At 45.4% G+C, this 25,052-nt stretch overlaps 1 protein-coding gene across 11 annotated transcripts in view; it reads right to left on the bottom strand.

Annotated features, from left to right (window-relative positions):
- Positions 1 to 1,015: 1,015 nt before the first annotated feature.
- The window catches only part of LOC106741044 (phosphatidylinositol 4-phosphate 5-kinase type-1 alpha-like), a 43,906-nt gene continuing 19,869 nt past the window's right edge, over positions 1,016 to 25,052 (bottom strand). For 2 of the 11 annotated variants that reach the window (XM_014612612.1, XM_014612651.1), the window contains 7 exons: positions 23,547 to 23,624; positions 20,965 to 21,018; positions 19,745 to 20,113; positions 15,546 to 15,756; positions 14,796 to 15,007; positions 11,399 to 11,499; positions 3,604 to 4,100 (listed from right to left, as the gene is read on the bottom strand). In XM_014612612.1, coding sequence (XP_014468098.1) covers positions 3,852 to 4,100; positions 11,399 to 11,499; positions 14,796 to 15,007; positions 15,546 to 15,756; positions 19,745 to 20,113; positions 20,965 to 21,018; positions 23,547 to 23,624 — 1,274 coding nt within the window. In that variant the 3' untranslated portion in view covers positions 3,604 to 3,851. Of the gene's footprint in view, positions 1,067 to 3,603; positions 4,101 to 6,437; positions 9,313 to 11,398; positions 11,500 to 14,795; positions 15,008 to 15,545; positions 15,757 to 19,744; positions 20,114 to 20,964; positions 21,019 to 23,546; positions 23,625 to 25,052 lie in introns of those variants that run through there. The other 9 variants (XM_014612703.1, XM_014612693.1, XM_014612682.1 and 6 more) reach the window with 8 other exon arrangements.

Raw genomic sequence — 25,052 nt, 5'->3', positions numbered from 1 at the left:
CGAGACGTGCATGTCTCGAGATAAAACGATCCGCGTAAGTAAAACACCGCTGCTCGTCAGTTCGCGTGCAAGTACCGCGAGAATGGTTGTACGGGTCTGAAAGGATTAAAGAAAAAAAAGAGAAAAGACAAATTTGGATGAAGGATCGTCGGGATCTGCTAAGAGAGACAGACGCAATAGTGCTGAGAGCACGCAGTCTTCGCGACCTCCGGGGGTGGGTGATACTCGTTGCGTGTTCTCGTTCACCGCGAAGGAACATCGCGATTACGTATGTGTACGTGTATGGCAGTATGCAGCAGCGGGCAAAATAAATAACTTAAACGTAATAAATAACTTTACCATCTTCATTGTCGCCCTGGTCGCCGCCGACGACGACGGCGGGGCAGATCGAGGCAATCGACTCGAGGAACGCCCTTTCGATTCTTTTCTCAGTCGAGAGAATGAGGATGTGCTCGTCGGGGTCGAGCTCGTGATCGCCTCGATCCTGGTACGTGCATCGTACGGCGAGAAATTACGCGCGACGTACCTTCCGAAGGCATCCTCTAAGTCACTTCGATCGTGTAAAATCGCGTGAAATTCCGCAATTTGTCCGGAATCGAGTACTCGTAACTTACGATGCAGGGTCGAGTTTTTCGAGGAAATAAAGATTTTCCGGGGGAGAGGTAATCTTGCAGGGATAACGGATGTATGCGATTGGGAGCGTCGAGAGGGAGACGCTTCTTCTCGAGCAGTTAGGAATAATAAATAACCATAACTGCGACAACGCGAAGGTTCCAGTCGGAAGTACGATTTTTCTCTCGATGTGACTTATAAAGATGCAAACTCGAAGGAACATATCCGCAATTCCGGGCATACGCGCGCTTATTCCTACGTTTTGGACTTACTTTCGCAATCCTAATGCCTTTTTTGTATTAATTCCAGAGATTTCTAAATGCACCGCCCGTCAGGTCGATCGTATTCGTGTCCCGCGATCGTTTCTGTGTCGCGATCTCTCTCTCTTTTCGCTCTTTTTTTCTTTTTTTTTTTTTACAATTATCCCCGTGTTCGCTTGTCTCTACAGGTGGGTCTGAAAGGGAGCAAATAAAGAAAGCAGGATAAGAAACTCGGTAAAACAAAGTAAAAATAAATATGCCTCGTGACGCTCGCGAGATCGGTTTCGGTTCGGACGTAGCAAGCTTCGACGAGACCTTTCTGGTGCGCATTCAGCGAAAGGGAACGCTGTTTTTACCTTTTTTTTTTCAGATAATATCGTGTCTACCTCTTCATAACGATGATTTAACAAAGACAAACACGCGATGAAAAGCACGGTGAAAGGGTGCGATATCGGTGTGAGGTACGACGTAAGAGGGCTGACACATCACACAGATCACTCGACGACGACAACAGCAATAATCGTAAGAATAATAATAATTGCTTTATTTAAATAATATCAGTAATAATATATATATATATATATATATATGTATATTGCCGAACATCTTGGTTAAGTGACAATTCATTCGTGACAACACAATTGAACGATCGCTCCGTTACCAAAATCAATTAACATTATTATGCGGTAGTTGATGGCGGNGGGGGGGGGGGGGGGGAGGGGGCAGATAGGAATGGACTAGGTGTCATAGATCCGGCTGACGATAACGTTCCTTCTAACAAACACCGACGAATCAAAGACCGTAAGTTTAACAACGAGGAAAGGGAGAGAAGCTCTCGAGTATCTTGCTTATTAAGTCTAATCGCGCGAAGTTCATCAAGTTTTTTTAAAAGTCGGCACAACTAGTCCATCGCTATCAATTGCCGTACACGTGTGTGTGCGTGCCTCTCTCTCTCTCTCTCTCTCTCTCTCTGTGTGCGCGCGCGCGCGCGCGTGTGTGTATGTGTGTGTGTGTGTGTTTCGTAATGTGATTGCTCAGCACACTTCCATCCCCAATTCTCCAATATATATATATATATATATGTATAATACATACTACATATAATTTCATCGGAGTATTCAAGAATCATGTTTTAATCGCCAATGGACCAATATATCTAGGGAGATAAAGGCGAGAAAAAAAAATGAAGTAGTAGAAAATATGCGAAAACTATGCGAGAAAGAAATAGGACCCCTACACACCTTACAGACACGAGGAGAAACCTAAGAATACGAATCGTCATGTGTATCACAAAATTCGCAACGAAATATTCACCGGCTGTTCTATAAATTCGTTTCGATCGAATATACGATAATGAAAGCGATGCCACCAGCCGGTCGTGGATTACCGAATCGCTTCGAAAATGTCGCCGCGGTACCGTTAATCATTAAACGTTAAGTACTACCACGAATTAGATCCAAGTGTACCCACAGACCTATATCTTATATCCTAATATTAGTGATATTGAGAAAAAGGGTGATAGTACTTAAGGATTAAGCGATTCGGTACGATTGGAAAGTCCTCGTATGTACAATATTCAATTCGGATGAGAACGGACGATTGTTCGTACGGATTGCCGGTTACGTAGGCGGACAAAATTTAGGCAGTACTGAAAGTGAAAAAGAATCTCATCGAAATGACACGACTGGAACGACCGAATGAGGAAGTCGGAAGAGATTCGCGGATCGCGACGGATCGCGGGGTTCCCGTTCGTGTCGAACTGTTTGCCTTGTCGGATTCTTGGCACATTCGCACGGTTAATGTAAAAGAAAAAAAATATTTCGAAAAGCTAGGATTCTCAGCGATTATCGTTCCTTCATTTCCGACGGAACAGGGGGGCGCGAAAGCACAGGGGATGGAAATAACATCGAATGCGGCGCGCATATGACGTCGCTTGTGATTCTTCGTAATACTATCTCGTTTAATATTTTTTTGATTTCCTTAAGATCGTGTTTGTGAAATGTGTCGATACTGAATGGGAGAATCGTGAGAGAAATTCTTAAGTACATCGATCTCCACGGTTTGTCCCTCGCGATTCCAAAAATCTAACTTCGCTGAGATTACAAATGCACTTTAATTGCATCGTCGTTACAGCTAAATAAGGAATATTTGGAACGAGAATAACCGTAAATTCATCAAAATATATACAGTAAAAATTCGGGTAAGGCAATAACTGTTACCATCTTGAATATTTTCGAAACTATAAAAGTAAGAGGGAAATTTATTTAACAGAAGTTGCACGATACAAAAACGGTCGTCTTATGATGTTTCTTTTCTAGGTGGAATAACTTCAAAGATAACTTTTTTTTTATGGAATCATACAGTTTTTTTACATAAATTCCTGTGTTCATTTTTATAAAAGTGCCAGGTTAAAATCATCAAAAAGTGAATACTTCTTCACTTTCCTTAATCTTACCCTGGTACTACTTTTATACGCAGAATAAACAAAGAAATCGATTTATGTTAAAAAAAAAAACTATATGATTCCACTTAAAAAACAAAGGTGACCTTCGATCTTTGAAGCTGTTGCACTTAGAAAAAAAGCATTATCACGATAAGACAACACTTCTGTATCATGTAACTTCTGTTAGATAAATTTTTCTTTTACTCTCATAGTTTCGAAGATATTCAAGATGCTAGTAGTTATTACCTCACCTTATATATATATATTATATATAATATATATTATATATATATATATATATATATCTCGGTCAATATATATTTTGTCAGTTGCATTGAAAATGATTTTCGCGAAAATACCGACTCACGACACGATTATCAATTGTAATTCACGACACGTCGTATACGCGACGTAACTCGACCACATCTCAGATCTCTGAAGTTCTCGACTCGTTCGATTCGCCTTGCGGGTGATCTCGAGATACTTCTTGGACGTGTAACGTGTAAAAATTATACGTGTAAACATAATTCTAATTTCTATATCGGTCCTGATCGGTGGGACCCTGCGTGCGTCATGGTGCCCGGCGTCGAACATTTAATGCCTTTTGCATGCTCCTCATGATCGCGACGTGATTCGTGCCACCGCGCTTCAGGCTCGTCCTGATCTGACGATAAAACGAAAAGGACGTGCTTCGCTCCAATTCGTGCTGGCCGTCTTGGCTGGTTCGTCTCTGAATCAGTCGGACACAGAAAGACACGTTGTAGAGACCTGTCATTTACGTCCGCCTGTCGCGAGTTAAAAACGAAAATAAATATCTTCTGTGTGAATATCCTCCTGATCTAAAAATCTACGATCATTTCTCTACTAGTTAGGTGACGGTCTGTAAATCTCTTGACTCGATACACGAGCACATTATCTATACGGTCGCGAAATGACGAGAATTCGTATCAGGTCGACGACAAGAAACCTGTCACGTGTCCCGAGCGAGTTATACGTCGCTGATGACCGTTAAAAATGTCAAACTCGTATTGCGGCGATAAAAGTGCAGCATTTACCCGCGAAGAACACACCTTTATAGCTATCGTAAATTATACGAAGCGGCCGATAACGCGCAAATGTAGCGAGAACGAACACTAAAAAGAGAACGCTGAAATATCGCACACGTATGTATGACAAGTGAACAGCCGGCACGCGTGTTCGGTGGACTTCATCGGCGAAGATTATGTAACGACGGGGGGTGGGAGAAAACCGCCGAAAAATCCGTATCTCGGCCAAGCACACTGACCACGCTCGATGTCTCTCGACGACGTCGAGAAATTACAGAACAGATGTTATTTTCACGAGTGGACCCCAACCAACTTCGCGGTAATTTTACGCAAGCACACACGACACACACAGGGGGAGACAACCTGTCGTTGTGACACGCGGGGAAAAGCGGAGAGAGGGGAAACTCGGTGTTAATCGACAAGGAACGTGCATACACAGAGTCAAAACACGATAACCGCTGAAAATCACATATCTAACAAGAGAAAAGAAACGAGGAGGTTACAAAACTACAAGCAACTTCTACCGTTCCTTTTTTTATCATACAGAGAGATGGACACACATCGTATTAGGACAATCTCGTTATTTTATTTAAGCAACACACCGCATCTCATCTTTCGTCTCGTCTCGTCCCGAGCGCGCGCACGCGCACGCTCTCTCTCTCTCTCTCTCTCTTGCTCACCTTCGCGACGATTTAAATCCTCCCTGAATTTCTTCGCGCGAGTCGATCGAGCTTATTACAATGCGCCAACCTCTCGACTCCGAGATATTACAGATTACATTGGATACCCCGGGGATATGTTAAAAAAATATCACACTTTCGAAGTCGCTAACGCTGCGGAGTACGTTTTCTCGCGGGATCGAAATCCTAACGATTACGATAATAGTAGTAGTAGTAATAATAATAGTAGTAGTAGTAGTAGTAGAGCGATACCCGCGCGATGGGGGGTACCGGGTTTTTAACAAAGCTACTTGTGTTACGAAGCTATTCTCTCTCGGCAGTAAAATCTGCATCCACGGTAAAAACTTGGATTACCGATCGTGGACCTCTTTTTCTCTCTCTTTACTCTACCGGCTTTGCTTGATAAAGCGCAACTTTCTTCCTCTTTTTTCTCTCTCTCGATTTAATCCATAAAAATATCATTCGCTGCATTATCACTGTCACTCGTCTCTATCGTTGTACGTGCTCTGCCATAAATGATATACAAAGCAAATTGTATGTGTGTATATATATATTTCTTGAATGGAACGCGTCGAGAGAAAAATGGACACGATCTGCTCGAACGCGTCTTCAACTCATTATTAATAATAACGCGATAACATCAACGCGTGAAGACATTAAAACATTACTCGACGTTACTCCGAAACGAAGGAAACGCAAAAGCAGCCGACATAAAGTATCGAGAATTCTGTGAATTCTTCTGCGAAGCAGAAATCCGTTGTACCGAGATGCGGCGAGATTTTACCGCCAATTATAAATGTCACACACCGACTGTCAGAAGCGTTTTTTATCATGATGATAGTAATAATCATAACCATAATTATACGTATGATTGAACAACATTTTGGCCTTTTTTCAGAACGTTCGCGATAACTCTCACGTACTAATTTATAGCAACGCGATTACACATCTGGATGCTCTGCTACTACGGAGTATTGTACGTACACGGCACTGTGAGTGTCCACCTTGCCTCGCCGCGATCGTGCTCGTCGCGTCGTGTCATGTATAATATAATACAGCATCGGCAAGGCGACATTTTTTCCTCGAACGTCCTCCCGCCGATTCCGATGCACGTCGAATGTCCGGCTGCGCGAACGTTTCAAACCGAGCACGAATCTGCCGTCCACAATGTCACGAGTCTCCTCGATCTTATCGAGCCGTCGAAACGCGTCGTGATCGCTCGTGTGACGAATCTTCGCTTTTGTTGTTATTTCCGGACGACCTCTCGCATTCTCCTTTTATTTTACGTCACCTATTGACATTTTCTTTCTCCCGCGTGTCGGAACGAAATCGCGCCGCGAGGGATCAACATTATCGCGCGATAAGTTCGGCGATGTGGCATTTTTACGAGAGGCAGGGAAGAACGTCGAGATATTTTACGGAATGTCAAGCGTTCTTCTGTTCCGATTACCTTCTGACACGTTATGATCGCCGTGATATGCCGCACGGAAAAAAGGTTTAGTTGAACCTATCAGACAGTGGAGAAAAAGCGTTTTAGTCGAAGGAGACAGAATCTCTGATTCTTGTGAACTATATTTGGTTCTCATAACCAGAAATTCTGTTTTCTTCGATTAAAAGTGTCACACTCGTTCGTTGTCGAGTAAATTCAACCAAACTTTCTTCCCCGTGTGAATATATCAGATTCACCTGAGGTTCCACGAGCTCGTCAAGTCGGAGATAGCAAAGTACGGAAAAACCCACGTTCTTTACTTTACCTTTCCCTCGCATTTTTCTCCCGTTTGCCGAGAAACGATCCGAAGTTCATCGGAATTCGCGGGGGGAGGAACGATTCGAGAGACGTTCGATCATTGCGAGAACACGCACGTCGTCGTATTTATAATATGTATACACGGTACACACGCGCGTCGCGCGTATGTGTACATAATTGCGTATGTATATATGGATACATACATACAGAGACAGACAAAACGTGAGACACATATAGATACAAGTACATATGACACACTAGCTATGTATATATCGCAATTGAAAAGGAATCGCGGGCCCTCTTCTAGCCGAACTATGCGCAAGCAATTTACTTTATTTACAGCCGCTTCTCCAGCGTCGCCGTGTAACCAAGTCGCGTACAGCGACGAACTTGTCCCGTGTTGCACGGCCATCTTTCGCCTTTTTACGCTGCCCGCCCGCTCGCTCGCGCGAGCGTGCGAAACTTACGAACGAAATATCGGTTTATCGACGGCGATGAGACTCGATTAGGAAAATACGCATGAATTATGTGCGAGCGGTAGATACGCGCGAAAACGGCCGCGAAGTGTATAAAATGCCATTTCTCGACCGCCGCAACCCCTCCTCGCGTGTTGTCGACTCGCCACGATTCTCGATTTCACGATTATCAACAATTATTGTTTCAATGTAAACTAAATTCCTTACTTTTATTAGAATGTTCATTATTAAAAATATTTTTCTCGCGCGGAAAAAAAGTCCGATTGTACCGGCCAGAAAGGGAACGGATATATTTTGGTCGAAGGAAATAGAATTTTTTGTTATAAGAACTACATTTGAGTCGTAAGGACGAGAAATTCTGCTGCCTTCAACCAGAACGCGTCGATTGATGTTCCCTATCTGGTTAACGCAATCAGATTTTTTTGTTCCGTGTACTTTTCGCGCAGAATATATTTCCGGCTTTGAGGGGTTGCGAAGTGCTTAATTATTTCGGCATCGATAGAATATAAAGCGGCGCCACGGAAAAAAGATCGAATGCGGCTGAGAGAATGGAAAAAAAAGATCAAGTTATTTCCTCGACAAATAACTGCTCAATACCGCGTTAAATGCACGCAAGGTTCTTCGGAAATTTTAGTAGAATTTCAACATTCCTACTGAGAATCACACGATCGGAAATTAGTCTCTTATTGCTCCGTACGCCATATATATGGCGGGAAAAGAATTGATAAACGCGCCTGTGATCAGTCTTGTTCTGAGGTAAATGGAAAGGCGACATTTCTTCTCACGTGAAAAACCTTTACGCTAGAAAAATGGCACTTCACACACTTCCCGAGCTCGGTCTCGGACAATGTCGAAAGCGTTATCGAGTACTGTAGGCCGACGATTATCACGTTCTTGTTAAATATGTAACTATATAATGATATTGACTCTCCTGTACTCAGGAAGATTTAAAGATGCCCATATGTCGAAGGTGTTGCCGCGACGTCGCTGACAAACACGCTCGAGTGAGATAATCGCCCCACGCTCAATATATATATATGTATGGTGTGTGTGTGTGTATGTGTGTGTAGATGCGTGTGCACAGATTATCCACGTTGAAAACGAATTAATACGCGAAGCCGCGGATCGAGACGAACGTCTCAGTTAATAACGGCGGAAAATCGCGTTAAGTACAAACGTTTTTTCACCGCGAATGAAAGAGGAGCGCGTCGTCAGAGCTGATATAATATTATTGCGATCTCGATCCAAGGAAGGCAGGCGGGCAGATAACACGCGTGTATTCGCCTCGATCCTCGATCAAGTTACTTCGCCGCGCTTTTTAACCCTTAAGTAGTCATGCGATAAAGTGGCCGGGTAAAGAGACCAAAATGCGAGCGCGACGGCGAATCGGTGTATGTTCGCGGGGAGTGTCTTTTAGAAACTTCTCGAATGAGTATCGAGTAATCAACGAAAACTATACACGATGCGTATCAAGCTGACTACGCGTAATCCGAGTAACTGAAGAGCGGGAAATCAAGACGAGAAGAGAGAATTGGGAGATGCATTTGGATTGGAGATAATTAGGAGACACCGTTATACAACGGAATAACGATGACGGGAGGCGACGGAACACAAGAATTCCGGGCGAATTAAAGCGTCTCCCGCGCGAGAGTTAGAGAATGCGTTTTGCACCCACACCGCTACGAAGACGAATACAAAAATTTGCAAAGCAAAGTCGCCGTTGTTAAGCGCCTGTTAGAAGCGTACACGACACCAGGCGTGATTAGCGATCCGCTCTAACGCGACCAATCAAGGGTTAATCCACACACACACACACACATATACACACTTCGCTATCCGTGCTCATTTTACTTCTCCTTCGTATATTCATTCATTCACTCACTCATACGCTCTCATTCTCTTTCTCTCTCTCTCTCTTTCTCTCTCGGAGACTCGTCATTTACGACGATGCAGATCATCACCCACGTTGCACGTTGCGCACGAAGTGACGGAGATTAGTGTGCGGAGGGACCGAGAGTCGTGCAATTTCACTCGCGCTGCAGTATCTCCTGATTCAGGGGAAATAGACAAAGCGTTCAGACAGTCTGACTCTCTCGCATGGAGCGTTCCAAAGCGGCCGTTCGTTTCTGTCAGAATGAATTGCATCAGCTAAGACAAGTCCGCACTCTCAGCAGTATGGGGAGAGCGATTTGCGAGCTCTCGCTCTCACGCGCTCTCTCTTTCTTTCTTTTTCTTTCCTTAGTGGATCGCTGTTTTTGAGTGAGAAGTTTCCAGCTAATATCTCATTTCTAGACGATTATGCGAGACACGTTGCTTCGTCCCGCTCAACTTCTCGATATACGCGCGCAACACCCGCGACGTTTCCTTCCGTTGGGAATATTACCGGTGAATATCGCAGATATCAATATAACAATTAGACTGCTAACTCTTTTGTTTGCGAGCAGAAAAGTGGACACCAGAAATTGTGTATTATATCATGCGTGGAATAGGGAATATGTGTACCTTATTGGTTGAATGCATGTAAAAGCCGATGTCTGTATGCGCCTACCAGGTTTGGGTGAGTTAATTTTTATTTGTAATCATAACTTAAGTTAAAATAAAAAATTGATTATACACATTTTTCTCATGAATAACCTTTTCACTGTAGATTAAAAATGTATGAGTAATGTAATGAAAGGATATAATTTCATGTAAGAAAATATCGATTATTTTGAGCTCAGGATTCCGCAAAAAGAGCATCAGCGCTCAGAAAAATGAAAGAAAAATTCTGCTATTATTTTTTATTCTTCTTATTCCCTGGGAGTGGCTCGCAATGGTTTTAATATTGATGAGTTATTTTAACTTTTGTAAAAAAATTAAAGTCAATGCATTTTAAGTAACTTTTATTTAAGTTAAAAACTAACTAATTTCAAGTTAACTAAGTTAAGTTAAATTAACTTTTTCATCTTCTTAACTTAACTTTTAACTGATTAACTAATTATTATCCAATTCTGGTGTGCACACACACACACACACACACACACACACACACACAAAATGCTTATAGACACATACATAACATTCAACCAATCAGAGAGTGACTGTTATAGACGACGCATGCGCGAGATTTCTGTACACGTGTTCTGGAGACATGTGTTTTGAGTGACTTAACAATCTAATTGTTATGTGATGTCTGTGGTCAGAATTCGCGTATCCTCGAGCGTTCCGATATCACGCAAACCCCGTGATGGGAGACCGCCCGAGCGGATCGCGCTGACGCGTATACATCGCGCATACTTTCGCGTTTCGTCAGCTTTGCGTCGTCGGTCTTGCGATAAAGCACCGTCTGTTTACCTTTCCACAAAAAACCGCGCCCGAGCGCTTTCCAGTGCGAACGAATAAGTGGGTTTCGGCACGACGGACGCGAAAGCATCTCAGGAATGTATCGACAGTGGCATCGTTTTCGAGCGCGCTTCCACATCGATTTCGCAACGAAAAGACCGCCCGATCGTTACTTCGGCCTGGGACGCTCCATGCGGATCGCGCGCGAGCACTCGGTTTCTCAACCGGAATCTCCTGAAAATCCAGAGGCACTCGCGGAAATAGCAAGGGGAGTGTCACGGAGGTGGGGGGGGGGNGGGGGGGGGGGGGGGGGGCGACCTTCGCGAGGCACCGACTCTTCCACCGTGATCCTTGGGGCTTGTTATTCAAGTCAGTCACGGGGGCCGGAGGGGGGAATACGCGCTTTCAAATAATCCGATCAATCGGCCACTGACGATAGCGAACTTACCATCTCGTATAAATCGTCTGTTTCTGGAAACATACAGCCCCGGCAATCGGTAATCGTGATAATATCGCCGCGACGAGCACGCTTCGTAAATCCGGTCTGATTAGCTCGAGATAATAAATTGACTTGAAATCGTGAACAGAACAGTTAACTTAAGGTCGTCGGTGATCATGCGGTGTGACGATGGTGCGCTTTGACATCGATAATTTTTCACGTGTGAACAGCGAGATGCAATTGCAGATACATCGATCAAGGATGGCGTGTCCAGAATCGTCGGAGGCGGAAATATCAACACGATCGTCCGTTTTGCCTCGGCCGTACCTTCTCTCCGTGTGTCCGATCGGTCAGTGAAACAAGTGAGGACTTACCATCTCGGTGGTGAGACTCGCTAACGCCTCCTCGACAGTGGCCGCGATCCTTCCGCCGTCATCCTGCCGTTGATTACCCTTGATCGGCGTGGTCGGGCAACCTAGAATTATCGTTAATCGTCATGGTGCAAAGTGGAATGTCTCGCTCGACCTCGTGGTGACTGGCTGGTGTAACGAGACGAGGTAAGAGAAGAGATACACCCCGAGAGCGATAGTGCGGTCTCCGAATTGGCACGACGATTACGTCGGACGGGTAACTGGAGAGCATGGAATTCCGTGAGATTGAGAAATCCCCCATGACGACGAGCTTCCGCGTCGCGACGCGAGAATGAGAACGCGCGGTTGCATTTTCGCGCGAATCCTCGAAGCACGAGCTCGAAGTCGGAGTTACGTAAACCGGCTTATTTTTGCGGTGTCCTCCTCCTCCTCGAGGTGTTGCAAATCTTCGCGAATCGCGGCTCGAAACGTGAAGACATCGTGCGCTCCCGAGCATGTGTCGTGATTATGCATGAGGAAAGCGTGTGAGTGGGTTTGCGTGAGGTGCGCTCCGATGTAAGTGGAGAAAGATATGCAAAAGACAGAGAGAAAAGACGGAGATGTCGGAACTTATCTCGTGGCCCAGAGATCCCGCTGAGCGAGTCCCGTCGTGGATGAAATCTCGCAGTACGAATGAAAAAACGGGAAAAGAATTAAATCGACATGTACAGACGAGAGGAAGCTCGATGACACGAAAAAAAGAGGAATTAGCTATCCATATATACGACTGAAATTTAGTTATGAAATTTGATTTTTAGTTGTGGAGGCTAAAGATTAAGGAAGCTAAAAACTAGGGACAAGGAAAATGAGCTAAATTTATTAAATTTCAATCGTATTGTGCGGACAGCGAATTTTTACCTTTGGAAGATAGTTTTTAGCTGTGGAAGTTAAAAACTAGATACAGGGTCAAAGATAATTAATCAAATTTTAGTTGTGTTATATGGACAGCTAATCTTTACCTTTAGTGAGATAGTTCTTAGCTATGGGAGCTAATTCTTTTTTTTTTTTCGTCGAGAGGAGAGTGACGAGAAAGAGTGAAGTTTCGTGTTTTCGTATTTTTCTTCTGTCTCCTTTATTATCGCTCTCCGTCTCTCACTGTCGCCGAGGCTTATCAGGCATCTTAAATAACAAGGCTTTGCTCGAGCTAGATAGGGCTAGAGATAGAGTGACGTCGATCGATTATAAATCTTTCTATTCATAAATTGACACAATGCACGAGAAGTACTTCTATGATCGCGTGAGATCCAACGAGGCTCGGAAATCGAGCGCTTTTCTCGCGTTTTACTTATCCGTTGCATGTATTATATGCAATAGACGCAGATAATATTAAATAGAGGCACTAAAGGTGTCTTTCTTATCTGCCGTTTCACCGTTTCAAACTACTTCTAGACTCGGTTAACTCGGTTAATTAATTACATTAATTACGTTGATTAATTACAAACGTGATTCATGTCGTCGTTATTAAGGTTTTCGCGATAACTTGATCGAAAGCCTGCCTCGTTCGCGGCGCGACGCGCGAGTCTCGCGCCGCTTTTGGCACTGGAATGTGGTGTTTGTTTGTACTGTGTGATACATATGTGTTAGTAGAGTCTGTGAGGACGAGATACACGCGGTAAAATGCTGCACGCGTTCCGTGACGCACGTAAAGAACGATGCAGCAATGCTTCGAAGAGCTGTGAATCTTTTCCCGAAGCGCGAGTGCATCCGACGTACAAGATGTTTCGACTCGCAGTTTCGCGACATTTCTGAAACCGCTGTCTCACCACCGTATTATACACAAGAGACGCAGATCTATCGCCATCGTGGTCGTCAGCTTTTCATAGCATCGCAACCGATTGTTCAACGATAGTCAATCGAACACGAAATGTCGGAATAAAACGCACCGTCGAGCACAAAATATCAAGAAATGTAAAAAGGATATCATCACACTGCCGCGATTTTTCGATTTATAAAATTAGATTCTGGACAAGACGATTTGATTTCTCGAAATTTCTCGCGAGACCGTTTCGGCCAATAGACGTCGCTCATTGGAGGAAATCTACTTGGTCGAATCATAAAGAACGGACCGCGTCAACTTTTGACGTCCACGTGTGTTCTCGCACATCTCCTCGTTACAGCGCTCGAGGAGGTAGAATAGAGGGGTCAGAGGGGCAGAGTAGCGGCAGAAGAAGACGAAGATGAGGTCCTCGATAGGGACGGGCGATATTCGAGAGGAAGAATCGACGTTCGAAGAATAGTAGAAAAGTTTAGTAAAACACGTATTAATTATGTCGAATAAAAAAATTACCGGTGCAAGGATTAACCGAATTTGAAAGCACCGAGCAGAAAATCGAGCCTTTATCGAGAAAGAATTGAAAGAAGATCGTCAAACTTTTCCTTTAACGTGAACTCGTGAGAAGTGAATATTTTCTAACTTCTTAATTGTACACGGAGAGGAAAAAGATTGATTGAATTGAGGTAACAATGAATAAACCAAACGCATTTTCGTTGAGGGAAACAGAATTTCTAATTCTTATGAACTAAATTCGGTTCTTACAGCCAGAAATTTTCTTCCCTTCAACCAAAACACATTCGGTTTGTTCACTGTCACAATTCAACTGATTTTTTTTTCTCAGTGTACGTAATTGTAACTAAAATTTTTCAAAACAGTCGGTCCATCAAACCATTTTCTTAGGAATCTTTGTAAATTTTAACTGTATATTGCAAATACTATCCACACGTCTGTAAAGTTAGAAAACGATTGATTACTTGGAAGCTGAGATATTTGCAACTAAAGGTGATATGTGATCACTGTGAACAAATAAAATGATCGCCCATGCATCGGCTGTAACCTCTTCTAGGCCAAGTATATGCCCGAGTCGAAATTTTGGCCTTACGTTAAACCTTTAATTCTACAACATAGTAGGAGCTAAGATAGTAAAATAGATCCAATTTCAATTTTAATAATATAATACAATCCTTACTTTGACCCTGATATCTTAAATTTCCCTTTTCGCTGTTTTAGCGTTAAACTAGGATGATGAAGGTAGCATTAAAATTCAATATGTAGAATGAAAAGTTCCAAGTAGATTTTTATTAGTCTATGGGCCGTCTAAGTAGACGCGAACTATCCTTAAGAGCGTCAAAGTAGCGTCGAAATTTCGGCTCGGACGCCTTTTAAAATCGTCCGAAACTTTTCGAACTCGAAAGCGTTTGGAAACGTCCACTTTTCACGAGTTTACGACGGAAGGGGAGGTTCACGATCGCCCCCTCCCTCCGAACATCGATTCGTCGGCCGCACATCGCCCGTCCTCTGGTTTTCGGCACGGCGGCGATAGTCTTCACGTGCCATAGTAGATGTTGAGCGCGTACAGCAACTTACCGATGTCGCCGCTGCTGGAGCTCTCGGTGAAGGACGGCGTGCCTTCGGTCCACGTGGGTGTCGAGCCCTCGGCGCTTCCGGCCGGCGGTGTCCACGTGAGACCGCCGCCACCGCGGCTGCTACCGCCGCTCTCGACGCTCAACGACGACTTGGTTTCCCTGCCGCCGCTGCCGCTGCCGCTACCGCTGCTTTCCAAATGCACGTCCGATATGCTGGATGGATTTCATTCGCGATTTAATACGGGCTAGCCCGGGGTCGGCACGACGTGGGTATACAGAGACTACATATATATATATATGTGTGCGATTGTAAATACTAACATTTTCCTTTTCCTGAAGTTGCCGTGATAAAGCGAACACGTTTTCGTTTAGATGCGTGCAAAAGTGTGTGCGTGAGGGTAAGCGTAAGAAATATAACATATGTCAGGTTCAGATTAAAGTATAACGTCAACGAAAGATTCGCGGGTGTAAAGTCATTTAGACGTAGGTTATCGATTACGACGTTGTCTGACCGTCAAACAGTAACGCCAAGATATCCCTTTCAAAGGTATCCCGCTTTCTTGCTACGAAAAAAAAAAAAAAAATGAAAGCGAAAAAAATAATCACGCTCGCACGAATTAATTATTTTCTTGGCTACTTTATATAAACGTGTTTTTGTAATCGCTCTCTTAAATTCACGTTACCGGTTGAGAGTCGTGGTATCTCAATTCAATCGTCAACGAGAATCACTCTCGCGACGAGCAGTACTCACCTTACGGTGTCGTGATGGTACGCCTTGGTGAGTGTAACGTGATGAACGACCTTGTTTTGTTTGGAATGAGCAGAGGTCAGGCTGCTCGCGAGGATGGTGGTCGCGCCGCCTTGCTGAAGGTGACCACCGGAAGCCAGGGTTTGGTCATTCGAGCGGACTGCATCGTCAAAGGGCGGGGGCGGGGTGGAGCAGGTGGAAGGAAGGGTGCCACCTACAAAAAGCGCGCTACAATTAGCCCTAATTAACGTACGAGGGCGCGTATCGAGCGCCAAGATGTAGCAATAGGCGAGGGCGGTGGAGTGTTGCGGCGGAGGATCGGGGCCGGCGATTAAGGGCTCGTTTTTGGCGCGGAAGTACACTCACGTGAAAAAATCACGGTCACCTGAGTAACGTTTCCCATCCTTTTTTTTACTTGGTTAAGTAAGTCGAATCGAGAGACTGACGAGTCTCCTTGCATTTTTCGAGAGAAGTTGCCAAATTTGAATGTTCCGCACGGTATACGGTAGAAGTGAAAATATACCGGTTGATTAATTAAATCGATCGGTCGAGTTGATTTTTGGACTGATTGAGAGCTCGAGTATCATTGAATTTTTGATTCAAAGAAAAGAGACGATTTTGATCCGCGATCTTGCTGATACGCGAGATAGTTCAACTCAAAAGTAATAACTCCCCGTGAGCTCCGCACGTTCGTGCGGATTCGAAGGTCAGGTCGACGGGAACTTTGAAGCACCTCGCGTATGGACTTGATCGTTTTTCAATTGTTGCGGGATTTTCTTTTAGCACGAAGGCAGCAAACCACTCCAACTCAGTAAGTGATAGGCAACCCTCTTGCCTATGTATAAATATATACATGGTTGTCGAGGCTTAAGGTAAACAACTATTAATATTTACACGGGTAAAGATTGCTATACAGAGTTTCTAAGCGCGTAGTTATACACGCACACAACTAGAGAAAGGAATTATTCCGAACAGAATTACGTATTAGCATTTTTCAAGCAGCAGGCAAACCAACAGCGCAAAATCGATAACTCTTATGTTACGATAAATACGAATTTTACATCGCATGCAGCTCTTTTTTAAGAATGCCGGAAATTCCAACGACCCTCTCGTGGCAACTAATACAACGCATTTACGTTCGAACTAGCGAAAACGATCATCTCGTGAACTCAATTACATCGTCTACCTGCGTGTCTACGCGATAGTGATCGAACTATTTAGCTGGGGAATGTAGGATTCGTCGAGTTCCAAACTCGACGACAAGCACACCCTCATCCACACGCATACATTGATACGTTATCACGACATGATTACACACGTATCTTCACATTGAACGTCTCTTTACATTGCACATCGACGTGGACGCACATCACACTAACATCGAGACAGATCATCAACAGGCAGTTTACACAAATAGAAACTCTTCGGGATAATTTGATCTTTGTACAGTAGGATTAACAACAAACTAAGAGACAGTGAAATCAGCTAAACGGACAAACTAATTACGCGAATTAAATCGGTCAAAAGGATCGTGGAGGAGCATCGATTCGGTTCCGAGGGTGTGTGTGTGTGTGTGTATGTGTGACAACGTGAGAGCGAAGTTTCGCCTCGTGACACGCTACGTTTACCCATTGGCGTTTTTCTGCGCAGCAAGAAGCAATTCTCTACGCATGCAATTTCTAACGAAACTAGCTCTCTAACAGAGTTTTCTAATAGACAAGTTCTATTTGGACGAGTTCTAAACGATGGTCGTTTGACGACACAATAAGTGGAATTCGAGATTGCGATTTACAATTGCATACATAAACGATACCTCGTCGATATCTGAAAATCGACAGAGTCGAGCGGATCTTACTAAAAATGTCGCGAGCGTGTCCGAGAGCTCGGAAAGATTGTCTGTAAGCCGATACAGTTTATCCTCCACGATGTTCCCCGACGATATCGCGACAACGCACTTAATAATAAAGGTGACTTCCGTGACACAAACACCGTCGGAAATATCATCTCGTAATCTGACGTATGAGATCGTATGATGATACGCAGGAAATTATAATCGTGAGGACGCGTGTCCGCGCGTTATCATGCAGCGGTGATAGGAAGAGCAAGAAAAAGAAAGGCGGAAAGAGAGAGAGAGAGAGAGAAGAAAGACACGTTCTACGCGACAAGCGTCTATTGCGGGTGGAAGCTGCGGTTCTTCCTTATAAGTAGATAGATAGATAAATAGTAGTTCTTCCTTATAAGTTCACGAGCTCGCAAACAAATCGCATACGTTATCGTTATCCGTTTTCCCGGTAGACGAGCAAAAATCTTTATCGGCTCGATATCATCGAAGTTTTCTCTCGTGAATCGTCAATTCTTTTTAAGGCGTTTCTCGACGGTCTTTATCTATGTTGCTCGCTTCTGCGACGATCCGAAGTGAACACTGGAAACTCGAGACGCGCTACTCGTGACCGACGGGTATCTCTACGTGAACGACCGCGTCTTCCGATAAGTGTGCAGAAACGAGACGTTCGGCAGGAGCGACCCGAATTCTCGAGGACCGAGCGGCGGATCGTTGCAGTGGCCGCTCGAGAGCGACTTGAAGGCTCGCCCTTCGCGATTGGGATCGACACTCGACGTCTCCGTTCTCGATCCGATCCCGCTTTCCTCCTGACGAACCGACTTGGCCTCTGCGGCCGGCAAAGTGAACTTTTGTTCGAAGCCGGCGGCGACGTGCTCCGAATTGTACGGTCGCACGTCTTGTCGTCGTGATTCCTTCGCTTCGTCTCTCACGTTCGTTCGGAAGCTCTCGAAATTCTTCACCTTTTCCGAAACGAGGGACCTCACGTCGCTGTTGCCGCTTCTGCTCGGCGATTTATCTGAATTCATCTTGTTTTCGTGATCTCTCTTAGCTTGCTTCGACTTAGCTTGCTCGTTGCTCTCGTGTCGCTTCTCCAATTTTTCACCAGTCTGTCGGTTGAATTTACTGATTCGTTCGCGAACTATTTCGTCTTCCTCATTCTTCCCCTCGTCGCGATAGCTTTTCGGAAAGATTCCCTGGAAGCCGCCTCTTTTGTTTCCTTCGTTACCGCTCTTGGAAACGTTCTTCTTCCTTTCATCGACGTAATTATTGCTCGCAACGGAACGATCGGCTCTCGAAGAAGTTTGCTCACGTTTAGTCGTCGGCTGTCTCTCGCCTCGAGAACTTTTGACATTCTGAGGACTCGTTTCCAGAGGAAGCTTCTCGCTTTCCTCCGTCCTTTCTTCCGCCTTCCTTTCTTCAGGGGAATTTCTCACACCGAGAGCACCAGAGCCTCGTTTCTTCGACGACGGTTTCGGCGCGAGCCGTTTCTTCCTCCTGGATTTCTCTCGGATTTTTCGCAGCAAAACACTGTCCTTCGTCGTCGCGAGTCTGATCCTGCGCCTTGCCTCGGCAGGCTCGTTCTTCGCGTCCTCCGTCGACTTTCGACGCTGCGACGTCGTGACCGTCGCGATGGACGTCCCGAGATCCTTCTGCTTCCTCTTCACCCTCTCGTAGTAAGTCTCGGAGTGCTTCTTGTCTTTTCGCGACATCCTGTAATTCATCAAGTCGGCTCGCGAGCCTGGATTCAAGAAGTACGTGAACTTCGCCAGGTGATCCATCTTGGCGCCAGCTCTTCCTCCTTTATCTTTCCTCGAGGCATCGCGACTTCCGACTTCTTCAGCTTCTCCGGGTCGTCCCTTGGAGCGATCGGACCGGTAAATTCCCCGGTCCGGTCTAAAAGGATGCGGGCTGGTCTTGATGAAGTAGGCACCCTCGACCTTCTCCACGCTGACGAACTCGTCGTCCTCGTAGAATTCTCGTCTATCACGCCAGTCTCGCACGGGCTCCACCAATCGACCGCTGCCGACGTCTTGGCGGGAAACGCCGCGATGTGACGTGGTGACGCGGTGTGTTTCGGGTGTCGGCGCAAGGTGGTGTCGGAGGGCATGCAACGCGTTCGAGATAGTAGTAGTAGTAATAGTAGTAATAGTAGTAGTAGTAGTAGTGGTCGCGGTGGTAGCTTTGTTAGAAGTAGCGGCAATGACAGTAGAGAAGGTCACATCGTTAGCGGTGGTAGAAACAGAGGCGCGGGTGGAACGGTCAGAAGTGAGTGGGAGCAGGTGGTGATGGTGGTGCGGGTGGTTGTTGCACGAACTGCACTCATGCAAGCGGTATCTCGTGATAATGGCTGCTTCATCACCTCGGCTGGAAGTCACCGACGACGTGGTCGAGGCTGCCGCGCGGTGCTCCTCGGAGGACCTCGCGGCCCTCGAGGAGCCGGTGCCGCGCGGCGGCACCGGCGGTGGCACCTTGCCAGACGGCACCAGGTTCGGATTCGGCGGACTGGCCGCGCTCCTGCCCTTCAGCACGGCCGGGTAACTCGTGACCTTGACCGTGGGGGCGGCGGTGACCCCCGGCGGATGCTCGTCACGATGCGGACCGGCGGCCAAGGTCAACGGGGGTGGGCTCAGCGGACCGGCGGCAAGGTTAACCGGTGTCGAGGTGGCGATCGGCACCGAGCCGCTCGAGACCGCCGTGTTCGTGGTCGCAGGATCGGGTGGGCTAACTGCTGCCGGGCGTCGAGGTCGTCACGGAGGTTTTCCGTCGGTCGGGGGGTGAGCAGTCGCGCGTGCAGCGTCGCGATGATGGCGGGGTGGTAGAGGGGGACAGAGTATAGGCAGGCAAAGAGAGAAACAGAGAAGCTGGATGAGAAGAAGTCGAATGATTTCCGTGGGGAACCGTGCAACGTTGATTCTTTCTTTGCTTGCTTGCTCGCTTGCTCGGCCGTTCCCGACGGTCCCTCGCGACTCAGCGATCGGACGGTGCAAATTTTAAGTAAGTAACGCGGGCTATATGATCGCGATTAAGAGAGAGAGAGAGGGGGATAGAGTAATCTCGCGGAGATGATTCGCGCGTAATGTGAATCGGTGCCCAGCACGTGAAACTATTCTTCTCCAAGGTTGTCGCAGACACAACGAGATGCGATTATAGTATGAAACATCATCTCCTCTTTCTCGCAATTTTCTCAATTCACGGACGTACCTCGAATTTACGTTGCACAGCCCGCTCGAGAAATTATCAATTTGCGCTTTTAGTTAAGCAAACAATGGTAAACATGATTCGTAATTCGTCGACTATTTTCTCACTTTGTTTTTTAAATCTTAGCTAGACTCAACAAAGGAAATAGCGTGATGTAATAATAACTCTTCTCCACAGTTCGTCGTACATTTTCTTTCTCTTTTCTTGAGCGAAGGAAGCACGCATTTTCCGAGCGTGACACGCGAGCGTTTCGGAATACAACGGTAGACATCGCGACGTCGCGATCACGGGAAACTTTTTACACATGGCAACGAGGAGACAGAGAGAAGTCTATGACGTAACACGAGAGAAACATATAAAGTGATCGTATGAGAAACTCACCGGCTTTCGTGGGTGATGTAGCATGCATTGTCGAACCTCCAGTTGCCGCCACCGCTAAACCACCATACAACACCATGTACCATTACCGTATTGCCACGCGTGTCCAGCTCTCGATCGGACAGAGAAACTCATCGGCGGACCTTCCCCTGCGGGTGTTCTTGTAGGCGAAAGCCATTCAGTGCCAGAAGCGCGTAAATCAAGCGTGAGATCTCGTCTCGTGTGTCGTTTTCGTCGCCGCGAGATCCCTTCGTAGTCGCAGGGCTCAAAGCCGCGATCGCGACGAGTTCGATCTTCGAGCGCGAAACAGACGCGCGAAGACGTCGTCGGTCGGTCTGACTGGACGATCGTTTTCGAACGTCCACGGGGAGTCGAAGGTCACTCGACTCGCGTCGTGATCGCGAATTCGGAGCCTGCTTTTTACGCTTCAAAGGCTCGACGTTCGCTGCGTTCTTCTAAGCGTTCTCAATTTGCAGCGTGGGCGAAGCACGACGAAAGCGAACCCTTTGCCGAAGTCGCGCAGCTCGAGTTTCTCTGTCGCGTCGTTGGCCGAAAGAGTCAGCAGAACCGGGGGATTCGAGCAGCGGGGACTTGTTCGTGTGAAAAATGGGGCGGTGGAGCAACACTTTATACTGACATTCACGATACGAAGCTGTATTACACGGGGGCGCGATCGCGCCGATCAGTGAGCGGATTAATTACAGGGACACGAGGGCGAGCGGGCGAGGATCGGGGGTGTGTGACGACGGGGGGCTCTCGAGGTGCAGAGACTCGCGGAAAATCTCACTTCGCCAGGTGCTCGTGAGAGATATATAGAGTTTCCATCAGGCAGACAAATCGTTCTCAATTATGTACAACGTGAAGAGACTCCTCCTTCGTGTGATATGTACACCGAATTTCTCGTCGTCTACATAGAGGGAAAGGTTTCTTTGGATTTAGTATATTATTTTGCCCGACTTGGGTTTGTTTGATATAAACAACATAATTTAACATCGAATATTATTTTGTTTGAATGAAAAATGTCTCACTAGAGTAAACTATATTGTTTGAAAGAAAAAAAAAACGGTATTACTTAGAGGAAAAAAAAAACATACTAAATATCGTTTCACAGAAACAAAGAAACTCTTGAATATTTTTCCAACATAGTGTTACTTCTTTCAAATAATTTACTGCTTATGACTTACGACTATTGTAATGTTTGGATGAAGATATAAAAGAAATATGTTATCTGAATTAAAGGTATTTATTGTTTGAGAAACCAAACAATCCTGTTTGTTGAATCAGATGTTCGTTTGATTGCTCTATTCCAAAAGACAAATTAGTTTCAATTAACGAAATATTATTAAATCCAAAGAAATCTTTTTCCCTGTGTACAAAGTCTACTGTTCGAATGCGTTCCCGGATATGTGCATTTATATATGTACAAACTTATCTCTGTGATAGGTGAAATTAAATTTAAAATTCCAAGTTTTTCAGTAAAAATTTTATTCACTCGCGAATGGAAATTTTAAACTGAAAGCTTTAAATCTCTAAAGTGTAAAATTTGAAAGTGGACAAATTTTGAAAAAATTTCCACTCACAAATGAAGAAGAAACGAGCGAGTGAGGAAAAAAAAACGCTCGAAGTCGGATGCCATTTCGGTCGTCAACGTGCACCTTCATAACAACACGTATTAAGGTTTACCGAACAGTTAGGGATCACACAATGGACATACATACGTTTCGTACACGCACAGTATTCACAGTTGGGAGGGAGCGTGGAGAGACGAGGGACGAGGAGGAGGATTCGGGGATGGGCTTGACTTCACCTGGAGTCCTTCGCGTCTTCGCACAACATCGGTACCGTCGTGAATGCTTTGGAAGCGAGTAACATGGGTATGCCGCAACTAAATTTACTGCACTGATCGCTGTGCCCGGCTACATACGTGAAATCCAGCGCAAAGCCAATAATAGAACCGTGAAAGAACGTTTCGTTCGGGATCCTCGGCCACGATTTTCGGAAGCGGAGCTCGCGCGTTTCCCGCGGGAACGTCTAAAGTCTCTCTAATTGGCGGTGAATGCGCGAGAGAGGAAAATCTATTCTCGAACATAACTACTGATTTCACTATCGTTATTCAGCGTGTAGCTTTCGCTGAACGTTAAAATTGCTAAATGTCAAATATTAAATTGTTCGATAAATTCGTAGAAATTTTTACGAAATATTCAAAGCCGATTCTTTCACACATAGTTAGGCACGACTTTAATTCTTTCGTCTTTTTTTTTGTGGCAGATCACCGGAAAAACCGGACAATACATTACTGAGTATGCCAAACTGTAAAAGTAGCGACCTTGAACTCTTCGCGAAAATCCCTACAAACTTGTCGAACAATCCAATATTTCTCTTATCGGCCACTTAAGTAATCATTTAAGTGTAGGAGACAATAAGAGTGTTCACGCGGTTCATCGTCGGCGACGTTCCGAAAACCGACCAACTCGTCTCATTCGTGATATATATCATAAAACAAGCGCAAAGAACTGTCGAGTAAAACGGCGAGAGAATCGAGAGTGGAACCGCGAACGGCTCGGGTCGGAACTCAATACACTCACCGGTCGAGTCGAAGTCACCGTCCAACGGCCTCAGCGGTCTGGTGATGCTTTTCCTCTTCGACGGGGAATGTTTCAAGGCTGCAACACAAAACGTACGGCGCTACAATATCTCGCGCGCAGGTCGTCGGAAGGAAGATATAAAAAAAAAAAAAACACCGAATTATTCCTCAAGGCCCGATTTGGAAATTAACTATGTCAAGTATACGCCTATATATATAATGGGAAGTTCAAGTGTGTTACGCTACAGAAGCTGACATCAGTACTGTAGCAAGGATCAGTGGGATCGCGTCTTATCTTTGAAACCAAACAAGACAAGAGTCACCAAAACGAGCTTCGTTAATGCATGAAGGTCGTTAATGCAAGATGACGCGAGTCGGTCTACCGATGATCGTTCAATTTTCCCGGAAATCGTGGAAATCGCTTCTCTCTTCCGCGATCGGAAGAAGCGATCGCCACATTTGCCGGATATATCGCGACAAGATTCCCATGTTTTTCCCCGAATCGCCCTCGGTCGGAGCTTAAGTCCCAAAATTAAGTAAATCTCCATCGAGCGGCCATGCTTCCAATTACAATTCGATCTCCCAAGTTCTCGCACGGATTTTCCCCGGAACTTTCCCCGAAAACGATGGAAATCTCGCTACAGCACTGTCTGCCACGACTAAACGCACGTCTAAACGCCGTCTTCTCTCGGTTCTACGATACTGCTCTATTCTCTACTATGCCCATTTGACGGCACGCCAAACACTATCGCGCCAATATCTCCGCATATACGTCAATCATCGTAATTAGATACTAATCGCATAAATCAGGTAGCGTATAAATTAGATATACGCAGAGTGTCTAACAAACATTATACGTATGGACAGATACAGACGTGGCCAAGCCGACGATATTCACGGCTCTCTCGCTTGCTGTCCAGCGGCAGCTCTAGTCTTTGCTTTCTATTCCTTCCTTCCTTTTTCCTTTACGATCAACGATATCGTCGCTCGTGTACTACACTCTCATAATCCGCATGCCTGAGTATAATTAGTATCACATAAAGAAGTACATACGTACATAAGAAATGTGCTGGCTTCTGTAGAAATATGTATTTTATGCATATATTTATATGTATATGTATAGTAAAGAAAAAAAAAAAACATCTCGTAAGAAATTGCACAAACGGTTCGGTTCGTGATCGATTAGTTTATCGGTCCGTGCCGTGATTACAGGGTATGTCTAGGCTAAACTAATTGCTGCACGGTATATCGGATGTGACGAGGGGGGGGGGGGGGGGCTTTNGGGGGGGGGGGGGGGGGGACTTTTCGAAAGGGTTGCACGTGAGTTTGTATAGAGAAGTTCGGTGAATACATTATGCTATTGGAGGGATGTTTCCAGAGGAGTAAGGGGGGTGAACGCGTGTTTTTGGTTTGTAACACCGAGGTTCATCTCGTCGGTTCGACCGGCGAGACGTTATCTATCGCGAGAAGATACACTGTGTGTGGAAGAGTGAAGAGAGTTTCGCGT

This window comes from Dinoponera quadriceps, unplaced genomic scaffold, assembly GCF_001313825.1.
Source record: "Dinoponera quadriceps isolate SergipeBrazil2010 unplaced genomic scaffold, ASM131382v1 scaffold71, whole genome shotgun sequence".
Taxonomy (NCBI): Eukaryota; Metazoa; Arthropoda; class Insecta; order Hymenoptera; family Formicidae; genus Dinoponera; species Dinoponera quadriceps.
This window is presented reverse-complemented; position numbering and strand designations above follow the sequence as displayed.